The sequence below is a fragment of the Phoca vitulina genome, unplaced genomic scaffold (assembly GCF_004348235.1).
Source record: "Phoca vitulina isolate PV1807 unplaced genomic scaffold, GSC_HSeal_1.0 scaffold10, whole genome shotgun sequence".
Classification (NCBI taxonomy): domain Eukaryota; kingdom Metazoa; phylum Chordata; class Mammalia; order Carnivora; family Phocidae; genus Phoca; species Phoca vitulina.
The window spans coordinates 7,790,584-7,812,277 of record NW_022589713.1 but is presented as its reverse complement, the minus strand read 5'-3'; the positions used below and the strand labels follow the sequence as shown (position 1 = coordinate 7,812,277).

The following is a 21,694-nucleotide window of genomic DNA, read 5'->3' as shown; positions in this document are numbered from 1 at the left end:
TCCCTTTTTTTTTTTTTAAAGATTTTATTTGACAGAGGGAGACACAGCGAGAGAGGGAACACAAGCAGGGGAGTGGGAGAGGGAGAAGCAGGCTCCCCGTGGAGCAAGGAGCCCAATAATGCGGGGCTTGATCCCAGGACCCTGGGACCATGACCTGAGCCGAAGGCAGATGCTTAACCATCTGAGCCACCCAGGCGCCCCTCATTATGTCCTTTTTAATGAATCTCCCACTTTTATTTTTTGTGGTTTTTGTCTTTCATGGCAAAATTGCCTTATGGCCAATTAGTTAGGCAGTGAAAATGTTTGTGGCAAAAACACTCGTGGCAGAAATGTCTGTGGCCGAGCTGTGTACAATGAAACTTTCTAGAACCTTCCTTAACTGTCAGAACTCTATCCTGGATAAAAACTCAACACTGCATCTCACCTAAAAGACGGAAACAACTTTAAAGCCATCCCTTCCATTGGGTGCTACACTAATGTCATTGGGCCGCTCAGTTAAGCAGTCTTCCATCCGCACCAGGCATATGGGGCTAATATTCTGAATTCCTTTGACAGTTCAGGATTGGGACTGAGAGAGTGGGTCACCCTGGCTCAAACCCGGGACACTCTGGACGTCAGCTTTAGCCAAGGCTCTTCCTTCTGATTCTGTAACACGGGGGAAATACTCTTCTTCCACAAGTGCTGGCACTTGAAAGAACATCTCCAAGGAAGAGACCAGTAACACCAAGGACTGTGCATGGTTCAGGGAAGTGAGTTTGGACCCCAGTTCTAAGACAGACCCGTGTCAGGACCTTGGACAAATGACTGTTTCTTCATGTGGAAATAGTGATAGCTGCAAGCCCAAGGTAGTGGTGAGGTTTCATGCACCTGTACACAGTAAGCACCCAATACATAAACATCATACAACTGGGAAAAAGAAGCACAATATTCATTTTTGGAAAATATTTATTAAAAAACTAAAGTGAATGTGGCAAAAAACAACAACAATCCAACACATACCTTTAAATAGCAAGCATATGACACTGGTTATAAAGCTTTTCCAACTCTACTGATCTAGTCTTTCCCACCATCTACAGTCAAGGATGGCCTCTGAGGGAAGCCACATGTAAACAGGTCATCTGTACTAGTGATGAGCAAAAACTATGTGGTAACTATCAGTGGCCATATGATTTGCTTTCCTAGGCAATTCACCCCAAACACAAGAGAGTGACCAAATCTCAGGAGTGTGTTCATGGGGATCTGCAGTTCTGGTTTTAATTTGGGAATGGTAGGTGGTGGGGGCATGAAATAGTAGAAAGACAAACAGTATCAGTAGAGGGCAATCGTAAAGCACCTTTAAAATCTGGACCCTTTCCACAATTTAATCCAGCAATTCTCAAACTTTATTGTCGAACAGAATCACCTGATGAGATTGTTAAATTCACAGGCTCCCCAGATCTGGATGTTTCAGATGAGTACTACAGGTGATTCTATGCCTATTCGCTAGCCATCCAGTTTGAGAACACTGTTTAAAATGCATTAAAACAATTCCTACTCCCCTAAAAAGGTAAAAGTTAAGGAATCTATCGACAGTCACTGTGCTTTTGTCCACTTGGAGGAACCAAGAGAGGGAGTCAGGCAGGAAGGAGCCTCCAATTCCTAACGTACTGGTCTACAGGAGCCCTGAGCAACCTGTCAAGTGCTGTTCAGGAAGTAAATAAAATTTAATAACAAAGTTGATTTTAGATCACAGAACAGACTCCAAATGACTAGCAGGCCAACCGCATTCATCCCTGTTTAATGAACTCTGTTGGGCCAATGCCAGATGGGAAGCTGCTTGTTCAAACAGAACATGGGGTTAACTGTGGGTCTTGATCCGTGAAGACACAGCGAATAGAACATCTGTAAAAACCTTTATTCCCCATAGAGCCCTGGGCCCAAATAACTGCGGCGCCTCATGGACAACACGTAGAAATGGTCACATTGATGCCAAGGTTGCCATTATCCGCAAACAGATGCGCTATGGCTGTGTCAAACACAAGGCAGTCGCTGTTCATGATGGCCGCCGCCACGCCGTCGTGGATGGACCGGGGCGTGGCCTCCCAGGTCAGTCTCCGCCGGTTCCCGTTCAGCTCCAGTCTGTAGGCAAAGTTCTCGGCTTGCTTGCGGGTGCCGATGAGCAGCACGATGGCGAAGAACTGCTGGTGGCCCTCGTACTTCTCTTGCTTCTCCAGCACCAGCATGAAGTGGTGGCCGAAGCACGACTGCATCATCACCCAGTCGACGGCCCCCGGCAGGTTAATGTCCGTGGCTAGGAAGACGATGTCTTCTCCCTGCAGGGTGGTGATGCTTTTGTGGGCGTGCATGAGATGGGACATCACGGCTTCCAAGGACCCCTGCCACTTGCAGGAGGCCCCGGGGCAAGGGCAGGAGTAGGGGCGGTATTCACAGATGTCTTCGTGCTCTGGCTTCTCCGTGTGGTGCAGGGTCAGGGAGCAGCCCGTCGTGGCGTACTGCAAGAGCGGAAAGAAACGCCGTGAGCCACCGGGCCTGCGCACAACTCCGCCGAGAGGGCTCGCCCACGTGCGCTGCCCGGCCTTGAACTCCAGCCTCGTTCCAACTACGCTCGCTCCAGGGGAGCTAAAGAGTTACGACTAACAAGCCTGCTCCAGGGGAGCTAAAGAGTTATTAACAAGCCTGCTCCAGGGGAGCTAAAGAGTTATGACTAACAAGCCTCCGTTCGCACCGGTCATCGATACCGCCGGCCAGAAAATCGGGGGAATTTCCTCCCCCAGGAAGGGACGGCATGCCGTTCCAACATCGCCGAAAACGTACCAGTGAAGCGCTCTCAAACAGGATTGCTGAGCCAGCCCTAGAAAACCTGGCCTGCCCCATGTTTTCTGTGAATTTAAAGAATTTTGTAAAATTTAAAATGGCTTAGGCATAGGGTTGGGCAAGGGATATGTGGCCTCCAGACTGGTTTTCCCCTAAAGACAATTAGGAAAGCGGTAGAGCCCCTCTTGGTTGTCCCCTGCGCCTTCTTCCTAGCTCAAATCAGTGACTGGCAGGAAGGCTGTGGGACGGTCCCCGCTCTTGCCGGCCGGAGTGACCAGCCAGGGCAGGAGAGGGCTGGACCCCCCTCACATCGCTAGAAATATTACCTCATTTTCTCCACCTTTTAACCCCCCAACCCCAAGGGGCTTTGGACATACTTTTGGGTACTAACTCAGGACCCTGTTGGCTAGTTTGGTTCCAGCCAGTGGAGGTTAAAAATGAGAAGGGCCCAGACCGCTTCCTCAAGTCCCAGCGCCCATCTTCATGACCAGATAGGTCAGGCCCTCATGCCAGGCCCCGGAGGCAGGGGAACTAAAGTGGTCCCAGGGTAGGCTCCCAGGCGAGGATTGGGATACAGCCAGTCCCTCAATGCTGCCATAATAGGGTAGGGACAAAACCTTTTTCTCCCTGCACTTGGGATGACATTTCTGATGAATAAATCACACCTATCTTGGGAAAAGACCACACCAAAAGGAATTAGACTCCTGCTCCCAACCTTCACAAGAATGACAGTGTTAATTCCTAGATACCAGATGGGGAATCAGCCCACAAGTAGACACTTGCCCAGAGAACTGCACTGTTGTCTTGTAAAGAATAAGGAGAGCTGAATCACCTTTTTGGGTGAAAGTAGGGAGTCGGAGCACTGGCAGGTAAACTGTCTGGGTTACCTCACTTGGATTCTCCCACCCCTTCCCCAGACAGGAAGACAGCAAATGAGGGCAGGGCCGGGTCCTATGCCTACGACGCGGTGTCCATCTGCTCACAAAACAAAGCCTCACGTCTGTTTTTGGTTCTCTATATCCTGCGGAAGGAATAAACCCCTTATAAACTTTAAGTCAGTCAAATTCTAACCTTTGTAGATGAATTTATCACTTGCAACAAGCAGGCACCGAGCACCTTCTCCATACAGGACCCTAAGCTACAGTCACTGAGAGGGCCGGCTCCACTCTTAGGGAGATGAATCTCCCCTAGCAAGGAAGGAGGGGGTGGCTTCAAGAAAGAAATGCAGCTGGCTCCTCCCCTATACCTAAAGTGGATTATAGCAACCTTCAGTGGAAACTGGTAGAAGTAGTTCCCTGCTATTTACTTTGCCCATAGGGAGTGCTTATTCGCCTTTCTGAACCATGGGCTAATTTTAAAGGCACGGGGTATAAAAAACTTTATCATCAGAAGGAGAAACAAACTTTAATTTATCCATATATATTTCTACTTGGTGTTTCTAACAGTAAGGCCTTCAAACACCCAAATCCCTATTAACTCTGTTTTAAATCTAGAGCGTGGTTAGGAATACAGAACCTTCTGATGTTCTTCTGTGAGTGATGGGTGAGGCATTTATGTCCACTTTAAACGCACACATTACACACAATAAAAATAGCAAGAATTAGCCCAAAGCCTGGAACATTCTCTGGCCGAAACAAGCCCCTAATCTCTGGATCTGAAGAAGTTTCAGAATGGGCTGTTTACCACAGCTGCCCACGAACAACTCCAGGAACGCGATGAACTTTGGCAAAGAGCGTCCAGAAAAGTACCACCTGCACCTCTTCCCTGACCCAAAGCCCCAAACCACTCCATGGTCACGGACTCAGATGTACAACAAATATTTATCGTCCAGCGATTATTTTAGAACTTTTTCTCGTGTAGCTCAGGTAGAATATTTATTTATATTCGGAATTATTTGGTTTGCCCTACAAGCCAGACACTCTTCCTTCGACCCAAATATAGAGAACAGGGAACCTCCCCCAAGCGACACAAATAGAAAAGGCATTACTGAGCATTTGTGTGGACAATGACCTTACAAAAAAAAGTCTTGCTACAGCCTCTATTAACTTAAATAAATAAATAAATAAATATATTTTAAAGACTATTTATTTATTTGACAGAGACACAGCGGGAGAGGGAACACAAGCAGGGGGAATGGGAGAGGGAGAAGCAGGCCTCCCGTGGAGCAGGGAGCCCGACGTGGGGCTCAATCCCAGGACCCTGGGATCATGACCCGAGCCGAAGGCAGATGCTTAACAACTGAGCCACCCAGGCGCCCCTTAAATAAATATATTTTTAAAGTATGAGGTGCTTACTCTGCTTTTTCTAAACAAGCTGAACTTTAAAGCCAATCTATTCCTTCTCTTTTCCATCATGGGTGAGGGCATGTCTTCATGACCACTGGTGCTACTTTTACGATGACTAGGTAAGAGATGATCTCTAAAAAGAAAAATCTACACTTTAAATAGGTGTGCACTCATGCACGCACAGACACACGCACTCTTACGCCACACTTCAGCCTTGTTACTGTCTCGGCATTGTTCTGGAATAGGGGCTTTCATCCAGGGATCGGAGGGAAGGTTCGGGGTCTATGGATTCCCTGACATTGCAGAACTATCTAGGTGCCTCTGAGCAGCACACCCAAATGACCCTGGCCCCTAGCTTGCGTTTTCCCGACAGGCGCCAAGGGTTCCTAAGAACTGCCAACCTCTGTCCTAGAGCACCCAGAGGGAATCCACTGCAGACCCTTGTGGTGGTTCCTGTCGAGAGGGGCCACACCAAGCAACAAACAACTCACAAATATCAAAAGTACAGAGAGCTACGCGAAGGATGACCAGAGGGGTGACAGGTGATTTCAAAGTGGGGATGGGATGAGGAGGAGAGACGGAAAGCTTCACTGTGGGCAAAGTAGACGATGGATGGAGCAGTTCCATCTGGTTCTAGCATGGGGTGAGCGGAGCAAACAGTAGGGGATACAACCTAAATGAGAAGGCAGGTCCAGATTCCTTCGGGGACTTGACTGACAATTTAGTTTATTTTCCGGGATTCTCTACGGTAGCACTACAGGTTTTCCCCGATATCTGAAACTACAGTGTTCCCATGAAACCCTTCGGAAGACAAATGGCAGAAGGCAAAGAAGCAATTACCATTAACTTATATGGAAAAATTTTCGAGCATTCCTAGTTCCAAAAAATAACCTCTCTTGGGCTTTTCTGATACCTTAGGACACATCTTGCTAACGGATGCACAAAATCAACTGAGATAAAGCACAGATGCTCACAGATGCAGTTCAAAGCTACGGAGTGTTGATGCTGAGATGCTGAGTGTAGGTCCCAGGAAAGGAGCTTGGCGAGGCCACTCCTGCTGCTCAGGATGCGCACTGCAAAAGAAATGCTGAATGCTATTTTCCCTTTCTGCCTTTTTTTTTTTTTTTTGGTAATACTGAAAATCCTCTTCGGATTTCTTTTGGTTAGCACAAACAGGTCTTTTATAAAAGCAAAGTAACGTCAAGTGAACATTCAAAAAGTGGTGGAATAGCTGTACTGATGTTTTAGACCAGATAATCCTTTGTGGTGGGGGCTGTGCTGTGTATTGTAGGCTGGTTAGCAGCATCCTTGGCCTCTACCCACTGGATGCCAGTAGCAATCTTCCCCTCCCCCACTGTGACAACCAGAAATGTCACAGGCATGGCCAAATGTCTGGGGAGGGGCAAAACGGCCTGGGGTTGATTTTGATGGATGACAAAACCTGGCTGGGCAGCCACAATGACAGCTGTGAGGAGGGGCCCACACCAGTAAGCAGGTCAGGCTGGTCACTGCCCTGCCCAACGGGCGCTACCGAGGACACCAGCCGCCAGCTGAGACACACAACTAGAACTCGGTTGTTTGCAAACCATGGAGGTAGGCTAGGCTGCTAGTTCTACCCGTTTTACAGCCTGACTGACTCATCTGGGCTACTCCGCCGTTCGAGGCCACACTGCAGGCAGAGCCCTGCACTCCCCTGCTCTTCATCGAGTGCTCTTTCATGGTACACAATCGCTTAGGAGTCAAAGAATATTTTGAAGTAAAAGAAAGAATTCACATCTGCCTGGACCTCCAGTCCCCAACCCACCACACACAAGACCCAGGGTCCACGGATGGATTGCTTTTAGAAGCAGGTCCTAATAGTGACTTCTTCCCTGGATTGCAGGGAGAAAGACAGCCCTGAAAGCGCCTCTCCCTAAGGAATGAGGAGCAGCGCCTCGCCAGTAAGTACCCAGTAATTAGGCCCTCCCGACTTCGCTGGTACCTGGCAAGAAGGTTCTGAGGTTTCACTTTGCACACTCTGGTTAGGGCTTTGCCCCACCAAACAGGGAGGGTTCAGAGGATGCCTGCTTCCCTTGAGATGCCTGGCTCTTCCTGCACACACCTGGGCTGCCTGTGTGCCCCCGGCACACGTCCACAGCTATAAATGAGCTTTCTCCACTGGGGAACAGCTGCGCATGTCCCCTGGGGGTGGGGTGAGGAGGGAATTCACTTTAAGTCAACCTCTTTTGGGGGAGGGGGACAGAGACACAACCACGCACAGAAGCCCAAAGCTCAAGAAGACATAGGGAGCGGGAAGATGACCCAGCAGAATGAGAAACAAATGTTGAAATAACATTTCTGACTTCTCTTTAGCAACTTTTCAGGTTGCGGTGGCTCAAAAGTCTTGTGCAAACACGTTCTGCCATAAAGGGCAATGTGTGACCCCATGCCTCCTTTTTAAGTCTTTGTAGAAAGCAGTAAATAGTGCCAATTCTTTTCCTGGGCATGGGGTATGAAGGTTGTATTTCAGTTGAATTTAGGGAGAGTTTCCTTTTTTGGCACAGAAACCTGTTTACTTACAAATATGATGAGGTACGTCAGAAAACAAACACTAGACACCTGTTATTTACCTAATAAACACAGTCACATTGTATTTGTTTATGGAATGAGTATATCAACAGAATAACCCTGCTTAGCTGGGGTGCTAGTGAAGGTCACGGATCTTGTGACTGGTTTAGAACTAGTCACTTAATCTATTTAATTAAATGTGAGTCCGTGCAATTCAAGAAGGATTTCCTGAGCTTCAACAATCAACAGTCTACTACAATGGAGGCGCCCTGAGCTCTGGGCAGGGGCACGTCCCTGCTCGGGGACTGTGGGGTAACCGCCCTGCCTCTGCCTGCTTACACCTCCTAGGAAACTGAAATTTATTAGCAAAGTATCTGCTGGCGCCTCAAAGGAGAGTGTCTCAGGAAAAACAAAGCACACTCAATATTTTGTTGTTGATGCTCATCAACTTTTGAATTAAATCCAAGCAATGACCTTGTCTGAGAGTAACCACAAGCAAACTGAGCTTCTCTGTCCATCTGATGAGCTGTAATGATCACGAAATGCACACATATGGCTGAATGTGATGCAGGACCCCAGACTGGGAAACCAAAACTGCCACAAAGGGCATTATTGGGGCAGCAACTGACGTTTGAATACGGACTGTGGAGTAGATACTAGTATCTATGCATGTCACATTTCCTGATTTTGATAACTGGACCATAATTATACAAGCAGACGTCCTTGTTTTTAGGAGAAACCTAGTGCAGTATTTAGCGGCAAAGGGGCAGGACACCTGCATTTTACATTGAAATGGCTAAATAAATGTATGTAAGAATAGAGAGCACCCAAAATGATAAAGCAAATGAGGCAAAAAGGAAACAATTGGTGAATTTGGATAAAGGGTATATAAGAATAGTTTTGTATTATGACTGTTGTGGACATTTGAAATCATATAAAAATAAAAATGTGTTAAAAAATTCAGAGACTAAGTTAGCGTATTTATCCTTTATGGAATAGAGATTCTTTTGGCAGAGAAGGCTGAATGAATTGTTTTATTATACTAGGTTATTTTTTTTAAGAAAATATACTTTTAAGAGCGTATCTACAGATAAACAGAAGTCAGTCAATAGTTTTTGTTTTACAAGAAGCTCTTGGAACTCATTGTAGTGAACCAGTCAAATTTTTCAATGAAGAAGACATCGTTGTTATAATAACCAACACTTCTCTGACTTCCCTGCAACCCATGGAAGATAAAGCCTTCTCCATTACTCCTCTGATCCTTTAAAAGTTTGTGGGCACCTTACAAATCTGTGGGCCTGGACTATATGTAGTTTCTGGCTACTGCAGTTTCATTATCCACCATGCTTAGTGGTTCATGGGAAACTCCTCTATTTGACTCCAGACATGTTAGAAAGAGGCTCCAGGAATGAAGCTCCCCACACCCCCTTTTGCTTACACAGGTAAACCCCTTTTACTACTGCGGGGGTGAACCCATAGATGGAATCAGAGTTGTGTATGAGTTTGGCTGGAAGGATGAGCTCCCGGTGGTATAACTTATTATGCCTGATCAGCAGATAATTAGGGGACTACTGGTAGAGGTCTCTATCTTCTCAACACTCTTGCGACTTATTCAAATGGGAGTTGTAGCTAAGCCTTGTACAGAATCAAATCATGGTGAAACTTACGTTTTAACCGGAGATTAAACTTAGACTTTACCACTTTAAAAAAGGACTTCTAGCAATTCAAACTAGCTCCTTAGTGACTAAAGTGTGTTAATCTGCCCTCAAGATATCAGTGGATGATGATCCCAGGTTATTTTCTAGTTAACTTATGGGTCTATTAATTTTGTTTATTGATTTACTGATTTATTGCCTGCTTCCCACCCACCTGATATGTGTAGATAAATGAATACATATTAGATTTACCTGCAGAAGATGACTGTTCTCCACTGTGTGTGTTAATTTTACTTTAATTAGAAGTCTTACTATGGAACTTAGAATTTTAAAAAATTCAATAGACCTTAAGATCATATGAGGAAAAATGTTTATTTCAGACTTCAGCCAGTGTGGGTTTGTTATTTTTGATAAATGCTTTTCACATATTTTATTTACATAAACTATTTGGGATGGGCGTGTTTGAAGCTTTTCTGAAACCTCACATAGATGGAGAAACGACGATACTGTTGTCATTCAGACGGCTATATATTCCTCTTGCTTAAAGTGAGTTTACAACCACTGGTAGAATACAGTTAGAGCGGGGCGCCTGGGTGGCTCAGTTGCTTAAATGTCTGCCTTCGGCCCAGGGTCCTGGGATCGAGTCCCGCATCGGGCTCCCTGCTCAGCGGGGAGCCTGCTTCTCCCTCTGCCCCTGCCTGTCGCTCCCCCTGCTTGTGAGCGTGCTTCTCTGTGTGTGTCAAATAAATAAAATCTTAAATAAAAAAATGTTCTATATCCTTCCTGATATATATAAAAAAAGCATATAGTTAGAGCTCAGGCGCCTTGTGTCTGTGGGCACTAATGCAGCCCACCACATCAGCTCCGAGTGCGTCCACGAAACCGTCAACTCATCCCTGGACTCTGATGAAGTGCAGACCCAGGCAACAGGAGAAAGTGAACTCTCTTCTTGTGCCTTAATTGTGATGCTCAACCTGCATCTGTCTAGCATCCTTCCTCTAAGAACCTTGGTGGATCTTCCCTAACCCAAACGGTAGATTCCTTACCTCCACGATGAGGTGGTGCAGAGAGAGAATCCTCTGCCAGTGATGCCATAAAGCTTTCACGGATACTAACACGAGAAGGTGGTATCACTGGGCTCCGGGACCCTCAAACAGTGGTGAGACTAACAAAATACTGACATCTAAACTTCATTACCTTTCTTCCTGAGAAGGCAATTCTAATTCAAATCTCGGGCTCAAAAATTCCTCCTCCTGCCTCAGAGAACCCTGACAAGCCCCCTGCTGCAGATAGCTTTTTTACTAAAGGTGTCTTGGTGGAAGACTTCGGCGTATTATTAGCGCAGTCATCAGAGAACATCCTGCTATTGGGGGGGGTGGGGGGCAAGGTGCATCTGGCCTTACAAAGACTCCTTGGACTGGCAGGGGCTGGTTTTTAATCGTAGAAGGTTTAAACAAAAGTTGACTTTTGACCAAATACGCTTCTCACCTGACCATGGCCAGAGTTAGCCAGGGACCACACACTGTCTTGGAGAACCAGTTTGGTAAGGTCCCTTCAGAGTGTAGGTTCAAGCAAACAAAAGCACCTTAACGTAAGAGCCGGAGTTGAAGGCTTTATGCCACACTCCTAGTACCTTGCCCCCTCTTTTTCAATATGCCTTTCCTCTCCTAGGCCAGCCTCCCCCTGCATAATCACATTAACTGTTCTGACATGCTTCAAACCGTGCTACAACCCTCCACAGTCTTTATCTCTCAACTAAAGCAATCGAATTCACCAGAAGACTTAAGTGTTAGGGTTGCTAGATTTAGCAACTAAAAATATGAGATGCCCGGTACGTCTCAGGTGATGTTTGGGTTATATTTACACTAAAAAAATAATAATAAATAAAAAAATCTGAAATTACCCCAAAAATTGTTTCTCTGCAATTCAATTTTAAGTGGGCATCCCGTGTTTTACCTGGCAATCCCAAGAAGAGGGCCCTTCTGGTACCACTGTCATCCCTCCAAAAGCCATTATGTGATTTTGGAATGGGAAGGCGGAACCACTGTTCCTCAGTGGGGTGAAGTGGGGTGAAGTGGGTAGCGGAAGAGGCACGAGGTTGAGGTAGAAGAGACACTGTGTGGGTAATACAACACCCATTCTGGAGTTTCTGTCCCCTGAACTTACAAACTGCATGACTTCAGGCAAATCGCTCCGAGAGGATACTGTGTCCTGTTTCCTTTACAAAGTAAATAGGAAAATAATGAGATCATGCACCTAGTTCAGACAAGGTAAACAACCTTCTGACAAGCAGCTCCACCGGCCTCCCTACATAACCCCCTCAGGATCTAACATCCCTTCCTTCTTCCTGGGCAAACTGCTGCTTGTCCTTCATAAGGTAGCTCTGACCCCACCACTGCTGGGAGGTCTCCAGACTCCTCTGCTCCTTCCTACTACTTCCGAAGGGCGCTGCTCACACGTCTGTCTCCACCGTTAGACTCAGAGTTTCAGAAGGGTGAGGTTGGGGATGGGGCAACGACTGGCTGGGCTGAGATGGTTTGTAGGAGGGAGAGGCTGCAGGAGATTCCCAGGCAAGGGTGGATGTGATGAAAAGTTGGTAGGTAATCAGGAGGAGCCAGCTCTGGCCTGAGGTTACACCACGGAGAAAAGGCAGGCAGTAGCATTAAGAAAACCAAAAGGGTAACACCCATTGTAGGTGATGCTGGCTGGCGAGACATGGGCACTCAATTGTGAAGGATCTCAAGTGAGAACGCAATTTGGCTGCTATCAAAAGCTTTTTGATTTCTATACATACCCTTGGGCCCTACCACCCAACTTCTAGGAAGTTATCATTAGGTAATAATTACTTTCTTATGCACAAGGATTGTTATAGCAGTACTTTAAAAAATAATTTTTTCAACAGTAAGAAAACAGAATGATTTAAATGACCACAAACGGGAGCTTGGTTAAATAACCCTGGTCCTATTGTAGTATTATGCAGCCATTAAACATGACCTTTAAGACTAGTTACCAATCTTGAAAAGCAGTCACGATGTGTTAGACGAAAAAATGTTATGAAATAGCATGTGGTTTCCCTATCTTACCTGCTTTTCTTTGAGTGAAAAAACTCCATTGATGTAGAGGTAAGTTTGTAAGGACTTATGCAAAAATGGTGTAGTGGTTATTTCTAGGTGGGAGGATTGTTATGAGATTTTATATTTTATATATTCTACATTTAAAAATAATGATCATAACTTTTAAAAACATATTTTATAGGGGCTTCTGTGTGTCTGTTGGTTAAGCGTCCCAAGTCTGGATCTCAGCTCAGGTCTTGATCTCAGGGTCGTGAATTCAAGCCCCACGTTGGGCACCATGCTGGGCATGCAACCTACTTAAAAAAAAACAAACCAAACCCATGTTTTATAATGTATAAAATAAAATATACACATTAAAAAACGTTGCCTAATCTGACTAGGCTTTCTCTTCTAAAAGCAATAAAGAAATGAAAAAAGTAAGTCTTGTCACTGGAAAACCAATGCCAGGGTCAATGTACCCAGCTGTATGAAAACCTACATGATTAGGAGGAGGGAAGAGAAGCTCAGTGGGGGAATCTGTGGGAGAAAACATTCTTTTTTTTTCTTTTTCAAGGCTATGCTTGGACCTGACCTCAGACACTCGCCATTTGTTTTCTGCTAGCTTCTAACTGTGCACATTTATTTAGTGTTTCTCCTGTGCTGGGGCTGTGCTAGGCTCTTTGCATGAATTCTTACCGTGTTTGATCCTCATGGCAACCCAATCTGTACCCCATTTTACCAAGGAGCCACTGAGGTTTGGAGAGGTCACCAAACCCCTAGTGTGGGGATGGAGCAGGGATCTAGACTAGGAGGTTCAAATAGGGCTTCCCTCCAAACTACTAGAGTAAGAGGTAGCCTCGGGAAGGAGTAACCCAAAAATACTACCTTTGTTGACTCAAAGTTTTAAAATAGGGCCCAGGCCCACACATTTAACACAGGTGTATCTTTCATCCATCTATAGTATCTGTGGCTGAAAACTGGGGGGGGGGGGGGGGGGGGGGGGAGGGTTTTTGCGGCGCGGGTAACCTTTTACTCACAGATACCATACCATCTAAAAATCACGCAGAAACTGGAAATGAGAACCGTTTCTCAATTTTTAAAAAACTAATGGAGCTAGATGGGTATCTGGGGTAAAGCTGATGAAATTCTGCTAGAGAATTTTCAGTATCTCTTCTAAGCCTTTGAAAGTACACTCTCAGGTTTAATATAAAGATACACTTAATCAGGAAAACTTTTTAGCTTTCTTATTTTCTTTTTCAGGATGTGCAGAGTGTTGTCACATTCTACTGCCCCATGTATAATCACGCCCTGCACAACCTGCTAGCAATACACAATGGCCCCGAAGGCTGGGCATTCACTTCAGCAAATGTGTACCTACTGTGTGCCCCTCTCAGGAGTGGGGACCTTATGAGTTTGAATGAGAGATGCCACTGTTCGCAAATTTTGTCAGATGCCCAGATGTCTGGCTCTTAAGACATTTTACTTTTTATTTTTTAAAAAGATTTTATATACTTATTTGACAGAGAGAGACACAGCGAGAGAGAGAGCACAAACAGGGGGAGTGGGAGAGGGAGAAGCAGGCTTCCCGCAGAGCAGGGAGCCCGATACGGGGCTTGATCCCAGGACCCTGGGATCGTGACCTGAGCTGAAGGCAGCCGCTTAACAACTGAGCCACCCAGGCACCCCCTCTTAAGACATTTTATAGGGAGGTCTTACTGTAGTCAAACACATATGGCACTTTTTTTTTTTTTTTTTAATTTTTTTTTCTTTTTTAAAGATTTTATTTATTTATTTGACAGAGAGAGACACAGCGAGAGAGGGAACACAAGCAGGGGGAGTGGGAGAGAGAGAAGCAGGCTTCCCGCAGAGCAGGGAGCCCGATGCGGGGCTCGATCCCAGGACCCTGGGATCATGACCTGAGCCGAAGGCAGACGCTTAACGACTGAGCCACCCAGGCGTCCCACATATGGCACTTTTTATGGAGCTTCAAAAAAGGGATCTAACACAGAACAGCAGAATCTAATCTAATCTCAGGATGGGGATTTTATAGGCCAGACCTGCTGTACCTTTTGGTTCTCCCCCTTTCTGGTCGTACCAAAGGTCAACTTTAAGTAACAATGATTGACTCCTGGCTGTAGGAGGTGATGACCTGTGAAAAGTGGCTGCCAACTATGTGAAGAATCAGCATTAAATGTTAGTGCTCCGACACAGCATTTCTAGTGCTTCTGTTTTTTTTTTTTTTAAGATTTTATTTATTTGTTTGAGAGAGAGAGAGGGAGAGCACAGAGGGAGAAGCAGACTCCCTGCTAAACAGAGAGCCTGATGCAGGACTCGATCCCAGGACCCTGGGATCATGACCTGAGCCGAAGGCAGAAGCTTAACCAACTGAGCCACCCAGGCACCCTAGTGCTTCTGTTCTTAATTTTACACTGAAAAACTGTCAATTGTGTTCTTGAAAATCTTGAGCCTCCCCATCAGTGTATGTGGACTCCGGTGCTTGCTGGCGCATGCTTTCATGAGTAAGCCTGTCCAACTTCAGGCACTAGTGAGGACCATAGGGATAATATCCCAAGTAAATGATCTTCGTCTTAGGGGAACTTTTTAGATGAAGAAAAGATCTTTGAAATGGTTCTGGAAAATTGACGTATCCTTTCAGACTTCTAGGTGACTGATCACCCATCACCTAGCAACCACCCTGATACCACCCACCTTCCATTTGAAATGATGAAGCAAAAGACTTAATAGCTCTAATCTGATCTCAGAGCACCCATCAGCTAGGTATTACCTCCATTCTTTTTGACAGATAGACAAGCTCAGGGAAGTATGTGACTGGACCGAGGTCAAACAAAGCCAGGATGGGGACCCAGTTCTGTCTCTGGCCTAGTGCTCTCTTCCCTGGAACAGTTTACTAGATTCTGAAATTTCAGGGCACAAAAAGATTGTTGTTTTTTTTTTTTTTTTTTAGTTTTTAAAAAGATTTTATTTATCTGAGAGAGTGAGAGAGCGAGCAGAGAGAGAGCACATGGGTGGTGGGGAGGGGCAAAGGGAGAGGGAGAAGCAGACTCCCCACTGAGCAGGGAGCCCGACATGGGGCTTGATCTCAGGACCCCGAGATCATGACATGAGCCACAGGGAGACTGAACCGACTGAGCCACTCGGGCGCCCCACAAGATTCTTGATACAATGATTTAGTCCAACTCTTTCTCTTAAAGACACTCAGGTCCAAAGAAATAAACTGACCTGTTCAAAGTCAAACATGTAGGCACTAGGACAACAGTTCAGGTTTCCCAGGGGGCCAGAATAGAATATTCTCTTGGCAAAACACAGATGAAAATAAGCTATAAAATCACTTACAGTTGGGACCTCTCAGAATTCCAAAGTTCATGTATGGTAAGAGTAAAATGAAAACTTCCAGGCTCAGTGAATGCTTTCTGAGAGGGAACCAGATCAGAGGTCGCACTGGCAGGCAGAATCTGGTCTGCAGACATGTGGGTTTGGCCTGTAAGTTCTAGATTTAAATATGAATTCGGCCAATGTTAAGAAAATGGAGATATTTCGCATTTTAAAAATTCAGATTTCTGGCTTTTCTTGAAAAAACCCAAAGGTCTGGCCTGCTGCATCCATACTCCCACCCCTGCCAATCATCCAGAGTTGAGCACAAGTTGTCCTCTTCGGAGGTGTGTTCTCTGGCTCCCATCTCTACTGCTCCTTGAGGTCTCCTGAACTCTGGGGCCACGAGTCAGGTACCTCTCTCCTGCATCACCTGTCCCTGCTGGCATTTAGGTTTGTCCACACTGAAGAGGCTTGAACTTTCAATGGGGTTATCTGGCTTTTTATTTTAAGGAATAAAAACAACACTGTCACAACCCAAATGCAGGGAAGACTTGTCTGACTTAGGCTTTCCAGTTCAATAATTATTTGGAGATGTGCTACTGGAAACTTTGAGAGAAAAGAAACCAAAAAAAAAAAAATGGAGAGAAAATGTATCATAGTGTAAGTGGGCTGGAGTGGTTTAGCATTCCCTACAGTTGTGGAGAGAAATACTTGGCTGATATTAAAATAAAATATACTGTTGAGTGGGGGCACAGATGTGTCAACCTTCACTTCTCACCCTATACCCACGCTCCACTGAGAGACGGTGGGTTTGAGATATGGGAACAGGATGTCAAAACTTCTCAGGCGCAGAGCAAGCCATAGAATGGACTAAAAATATCACAAGTGGAAGAGAGCCCTACTCTGATAGAGATCCTTTTCTTAAAAGGAGACCTGAGCTAACAATGCACGTGATGCCCTCTATCAAAGACGCTGGCAACACTCTAGCCTTTAATTAAGTGGCCCCATACCTCTGTAAGGAAGCTATTTGGCAACAAATCTGTTTTTGGGCCAACGGAAGCATGGGCAGTCCAGAGCTGTGGACTGGTGACATGCCCCTCAATATTAGGTTTGCAGGCTATTTCCCCCTGGCCTTCCCATCCCACATGTCTTATAAAATTCCTGCCAGTGAATTTTATAGTGAACATGTATGTTGTCTCATTGGGATGTCCCCGTCAGAGCTGGTAAATTCATCCGATCAGATGGTTTTGTTACTGGTGTCAACCTTAAGTTACAGTGTGGAGCCCTGGAATAAAGGCTCAGATACATAATCACTATGTAGCACGAAGGATGCGTGCCTTTGGGACGCAGGCTGATGAACTGGCCTACTGATCTTGACAAGTCACTTAATCTCTCTACAGGCATTTTGTTTCTTCACCTGGAAAAAAAGAAAGGCAAACTAAAAAACGATGGCCCTCACAAAGTAGCTGGCATACAGAGGGCACCCAATAACCAGTCCGGACCGCCTCCCTTGTTTTCATGGTATTCTAGAAGCTACAGGTCCTTAGAAGTCAAGCAGTTCGTCCCTTTCTTTACAGGTGAGGAAACGAAGGCCCCCAAGAGGTGGTCTCTCAGGCAAACAGTGGCAGCACCAGGCTACTCTGGAGACCTGGGCTCCGGTACTTCAACATTGTTTCTCTCACATGAGGCAGCCCACGTGAGAGAGATTCTGAGAGCAGGTAGGGGCAGTCACAGGGCAATCCCTGTGATTACCAGGAGCAAGCACAAGCCAAGAGGTAGCTACACAGATCTATTTTGTTGAAGTCTGACCTAGGTCTTACTACTCCCTTTCCCTCAGTCCTCCTCAACTGACCTATCTTTGGTGCTTGCTGTATAAATCCAACTTTGGTTTATCTAAACTAACTGGTTGAGTTGCCCTGTCAATAGTTCGGATTATTGGTCAACCAAAGTTGAGGCACGCATTCTCCTGCGTCATAAATCTCACACACGGAAGTGACCCCAAGATCACTTTCTGAACTTGGCACCTGGGCTCTAAGGGAATGGTTGACTCTGTTTAATTTCAGCTTGCAAAGTGATGGTGTTCCCTAACTGCATTCATACAGAATAGGGACACAGAGAGTCACTGACATGGTCAGAAACACGGAGTACCCCTGAGTCCCAAGAGAACTGTTTTTTGAGAAGGGCTTCACTAGCATATTACACATTAGGAGAAAACATGCTTCAGTAGGAACCAGAATCCTAGACCCTGAAAGTGAAACTTCACACCTTATATAGCACAACTGTTTCCTTCTCGTCCTCTTGGGACCAAGAAAACGCTCTTATGAGATTGCTTTTTAAAAATAAATTACACAATACTGACTGATACCAAATGTTCATTTGTGAACTGTAATTCACCTACAGCCATTTCTTCTATTAGCTGCCGAAGCTCTGGGAAAAAGTGAGCTGAAAAGATAGCTCCCCAGAAATCCTGTGGGGCATCCCCGGCAGCCCCCACAATATATCTCAAACATCAAATACCCCCCACTGTTATGTCAACTATCGCCAAATCTTCTCTTGATCACTAGGCTGCCACCTTCTTCATGACCCTAAAAATTATAGAAATATTTTATCCAAATTTGATGAGAAACAACTAGTGGGCTGGGTGAATTAGTTAGCATTCTATGAGAAGTGGTTGAAAGCAGAGTAATTTATTAAGGTTAACTGAAAACCCATAGCCCAAACACAGACTCAACCCTTTATTTGAATATGCTATTTTAAACTGGATTTGTGGCAGGGCACAGACCAAATTAAATCACTCATTTTACTGACTTGAGTCCCAAGCTTCAATTCTCTGGTGGACTATTTTTAATTTAAAAATAAGCTCTTGCCCTATAAAAATAAGCAGCACCAAGGAGAAATGCAAGACAGCTCAGATGGCCCAAGAGGCAGAACCGTTCCTATTACAAAGAAAAAAGAAAAACAACTCAAAAGTATTAATGACATTATTTCCATTTCTAAGTTTAGAAAATGAACGTTATGGTCTAGCCCTAGATTATAATGAGGCACTGTAGAGAGGTATGTCTCTGAAACTACTCCTGAAGATTTTCAAGTGGTAGATGTAAGTAAACAGATGCTATAATATGACCACACAAAAACTATGCAGCCATTTAAAATACAGTGAGAAAGAGCTACGTTTCAGATGTAGAAAAATATGCGTGATAATATGACTTTAAAACAGCAATTTGCACAAGTTATTTCTGGAGAATTTGCGTCCATTGTGTGTGCTTATGAACCTTTGTGACACACACCGACATCCACGATTTTATATTCAGCTGTGAAAATGTATTAAAATATGGCTAGAAAAAAATACACAGTAAACCTAACAATGGTGGAAAAGGGGGAGAGAGGTCTTGGTCTTTCCCTTGACTTTTCTTGACTCTGAGTGGTTTGCATTTTTTGCAAGAGCACTTATAACTTTTTAAACTAAATAAAGTGGTAGGCTTGGAAGCACTGTTAACAGCTCTTGCGTGTCCTTCCAGTTAAATTCCTGATCAACTCTTGTTTTCACCCCCACTTAGTACAAATACAAATCTCCCCAGTCCTTGGAAGGCTAGGAGAGGGAAAGGCGTGGCTTGCAGGGTTTTCTTGTTGCTGGAGGAAAACAGGCTGTAGGCGCCCTTTTTTTAGCTACACTCCTGAGGGCTCCCACGTGTCAGGCGTGCGCAGAGGGCAGGCGCGGGGCGCAGGAGGAATCGAGCACCAATCCTTCCAAGCCGAGCGCTGGTAAAGGGTGCGTTTAGCTGGCCCATTTCTTCCCTCCTCAATCCCCCCCAGTCAGCTTCCCGGTCCAAGTTTCACTGGTGCAGCCTAGCCCTACCGAGCACACCAAGCACACTTCTGCAGGGTACGCAGGCACCCGGCGGCGAGAGCTGTGATGTGTTCTACAACGATCGCGTGCCAATTAGTCCGGGGTCAGCGCTCGGGGCAACTGTCAGCTCAGAGTTACTCCCAAAGTGGACAGGTGGGCATGGGGGAGGGTGGACAAGTGTAAACATCTGTTTTTTAAAAAATAAGAGATGCCACCTGCCTGCCTCTCAGCTCCTGTGAGTGGGCTGGAAGACACAGGAGTTCCGGGAGATCGCCCGGTGAAGGTGCGCGGGTGGCACCTGGGCTTACCTTGCAGGGAAACAGGACTGCCGAGGCCACCTTCTCCATAGCCAAGTTCCTGATGCTGGGCGTCAGGGCGCCCCTGCACGTCGGGCAGCAGCTCAACTTCTGGCGGCATTGGTTACATACCAGGTGCCCGGCCTGGCACTGCAGGATGGGGGGCAGGACATAGTCAAAGCAGACCGGGCACTCGAAGAGCGAGGTCAGCTCGTGGTGCTGCGGGGACACCGGGCCAGCCCCGCCGCCGCCGCCGCCGCCGCCGCCGGGGCCCGAGATTACCGCCGCCGCGGCGGGCACCGCGGACGAGCCGGGGCCCGCAGCCGAGATGGTGGCGGCGGCCGGGGGCGCAGCCGGGGACGGAGCGTGCTGGGGCTGCGGCGGCGGCTGCTTGCTGCAGGGTTTGTTAGCGCTGGGGCCGGTGGAGGACGGGCGGCTCATCGCGCTCCGAACCAACCATGGAACTGCGGGCGCCTGCCTGCCGCGGGGCCGCCGGGGTCAAGGCGGTGCACGCCCCGCGGGCGGCAGGCTCCGAGGCAACGCCACCGCGCCCTGCCCGGAACCGAGCAGCGGAGACGGCCGGCGCCGGGCAGGCCGGGGACTGGGCTGCGCCAACGATCTCCGCGGCCCCCGACGTTCCCAACACCCCTCCGCGCCCCCAGACTCCTCCTCCCGGCGGCGTCGCGGGCCCCGAACCCGAGCGGTGCGCAGAACCCCGGCCCACCAGCTTCTGAAGCGGCAGCTGACGCAAGCCCCGGGGGCGCGCGCGGACGTGACGCCTGGACACGTGTGCGGCCGCTCAGGCGCGCGGGGACTGGCAGAGCCACCCTGCGCTGGGGCGCCGACTCCGCCCGCGTCCAGCTGGCAGCGCAGGGGGCCGCCTAGCGCGGGCCTCTTCTGCCCAGGCTGCGGGCCCGGCCCGCGCCAGTGAGCATGCCCGGCTCGCCGCTGCCTCGCGGGCTCTGCCTTCCGGGTTGAGGAGGGGGCCGCCCTTTGGCAAGGCGTCGCCGAAGTCCTCAGGCCACACCCCGGGGAGTCACGCCGGCGTTTCCCCGGGCGCAAACCAGAAGGACGGCTTCAGGCGGGCGGGGGCTAGGGTGCTGGGCGGGGCGGGACGCGGCGCCCCTGGACAGGTCGGAAAAAATCGTGAGGTTTCTCTTTCCCCGGGTTGAGTCACCCTCGCGCGAGCGGAGGAGTGCGCCGCGGCCAGCCGGGCTGAGTCTGGAACGCTGGGTCAGGACGCGAAGCTTTGGGCGGGAGCAGGGCAAGGGGCTCGGGTTGGGTCGGCAGCTGGCACGGGACCTAGTGCTGGGCTGCTAAGGGTGGGTGTGGACCACTCCTTAGTCTTGGTCCCCCGGGGAGGGGGTGGTGGGTGGTGGGTGGTGGGGAGGGAGCAGGTAAACTCTTTATTGATTTACCGGCGGACCTGGCGACGTTCAGTGGAGCGCCTCTGACGTGATAGCAGGCCAGGGAGAGGGAGATCATGGAAGGCGTTGGTTAAAAGGAGAGTTCGAGATCACTGAGGGAGTGCCAGAAATGTGGGTTGGGTCTTGAGGCCTCAGGAAGACTGGGAGACCCTCCAATACAACGCGGTGCGTCCTCGTCTTTGAAATCCCGTGGAAGTCCAAGGCAAGGTGTAGGTGCGGCCCCGCACACTAGCCGAAGCCCTAGAGAGGTGATGATACTCCGGAGTGAACCGCGCACTAATTTAATGTATACTGAATGCGCCCAGTCGAATTGCTGTTCGGCATAAGATGAGCCACTGACGCTGGAATTGGGGAAAGGTGCTACCTAGATAGGAATCGGATGATTCTTTGTTGGACAGACAGTGGTAAGGAATAGCAGTCAGGACTGGGTGAAGAAC

The 21,694-nt window shown here is 47.5% G+C and overlaps 1 protein-coding gene across 1 annotated transcript; it reads right to left on the bottom strand.

Annotated features, from left to right (window-relative positions):
* Positions 1-283: 283 nt before the first annotated feature.
* On the bottom strand, positions 284-20,810 carry SIAH2 (siah E3 ubiquitin protein ligase 2). The gene is made up of 2 exons (XM_032408452.1): positions 19,843-20,810; positions 284-2,492 (listed from the first exon to the last, which is right to left on the bottom strand). The coding sequence occupies exons 1-2, from the start codon at positions 20,269-20,271 to the stop codon at positions 1,935-1,937; spliced, it is 987 nt and encodes a 328-aa protein (XP_032264343.1). The 5' UTR covers positions 20,272-20,810; the 3' UTR covers positions 284-1,934.
* Positions 20,811-21,694: the final 884 nt, after the last annotated feature.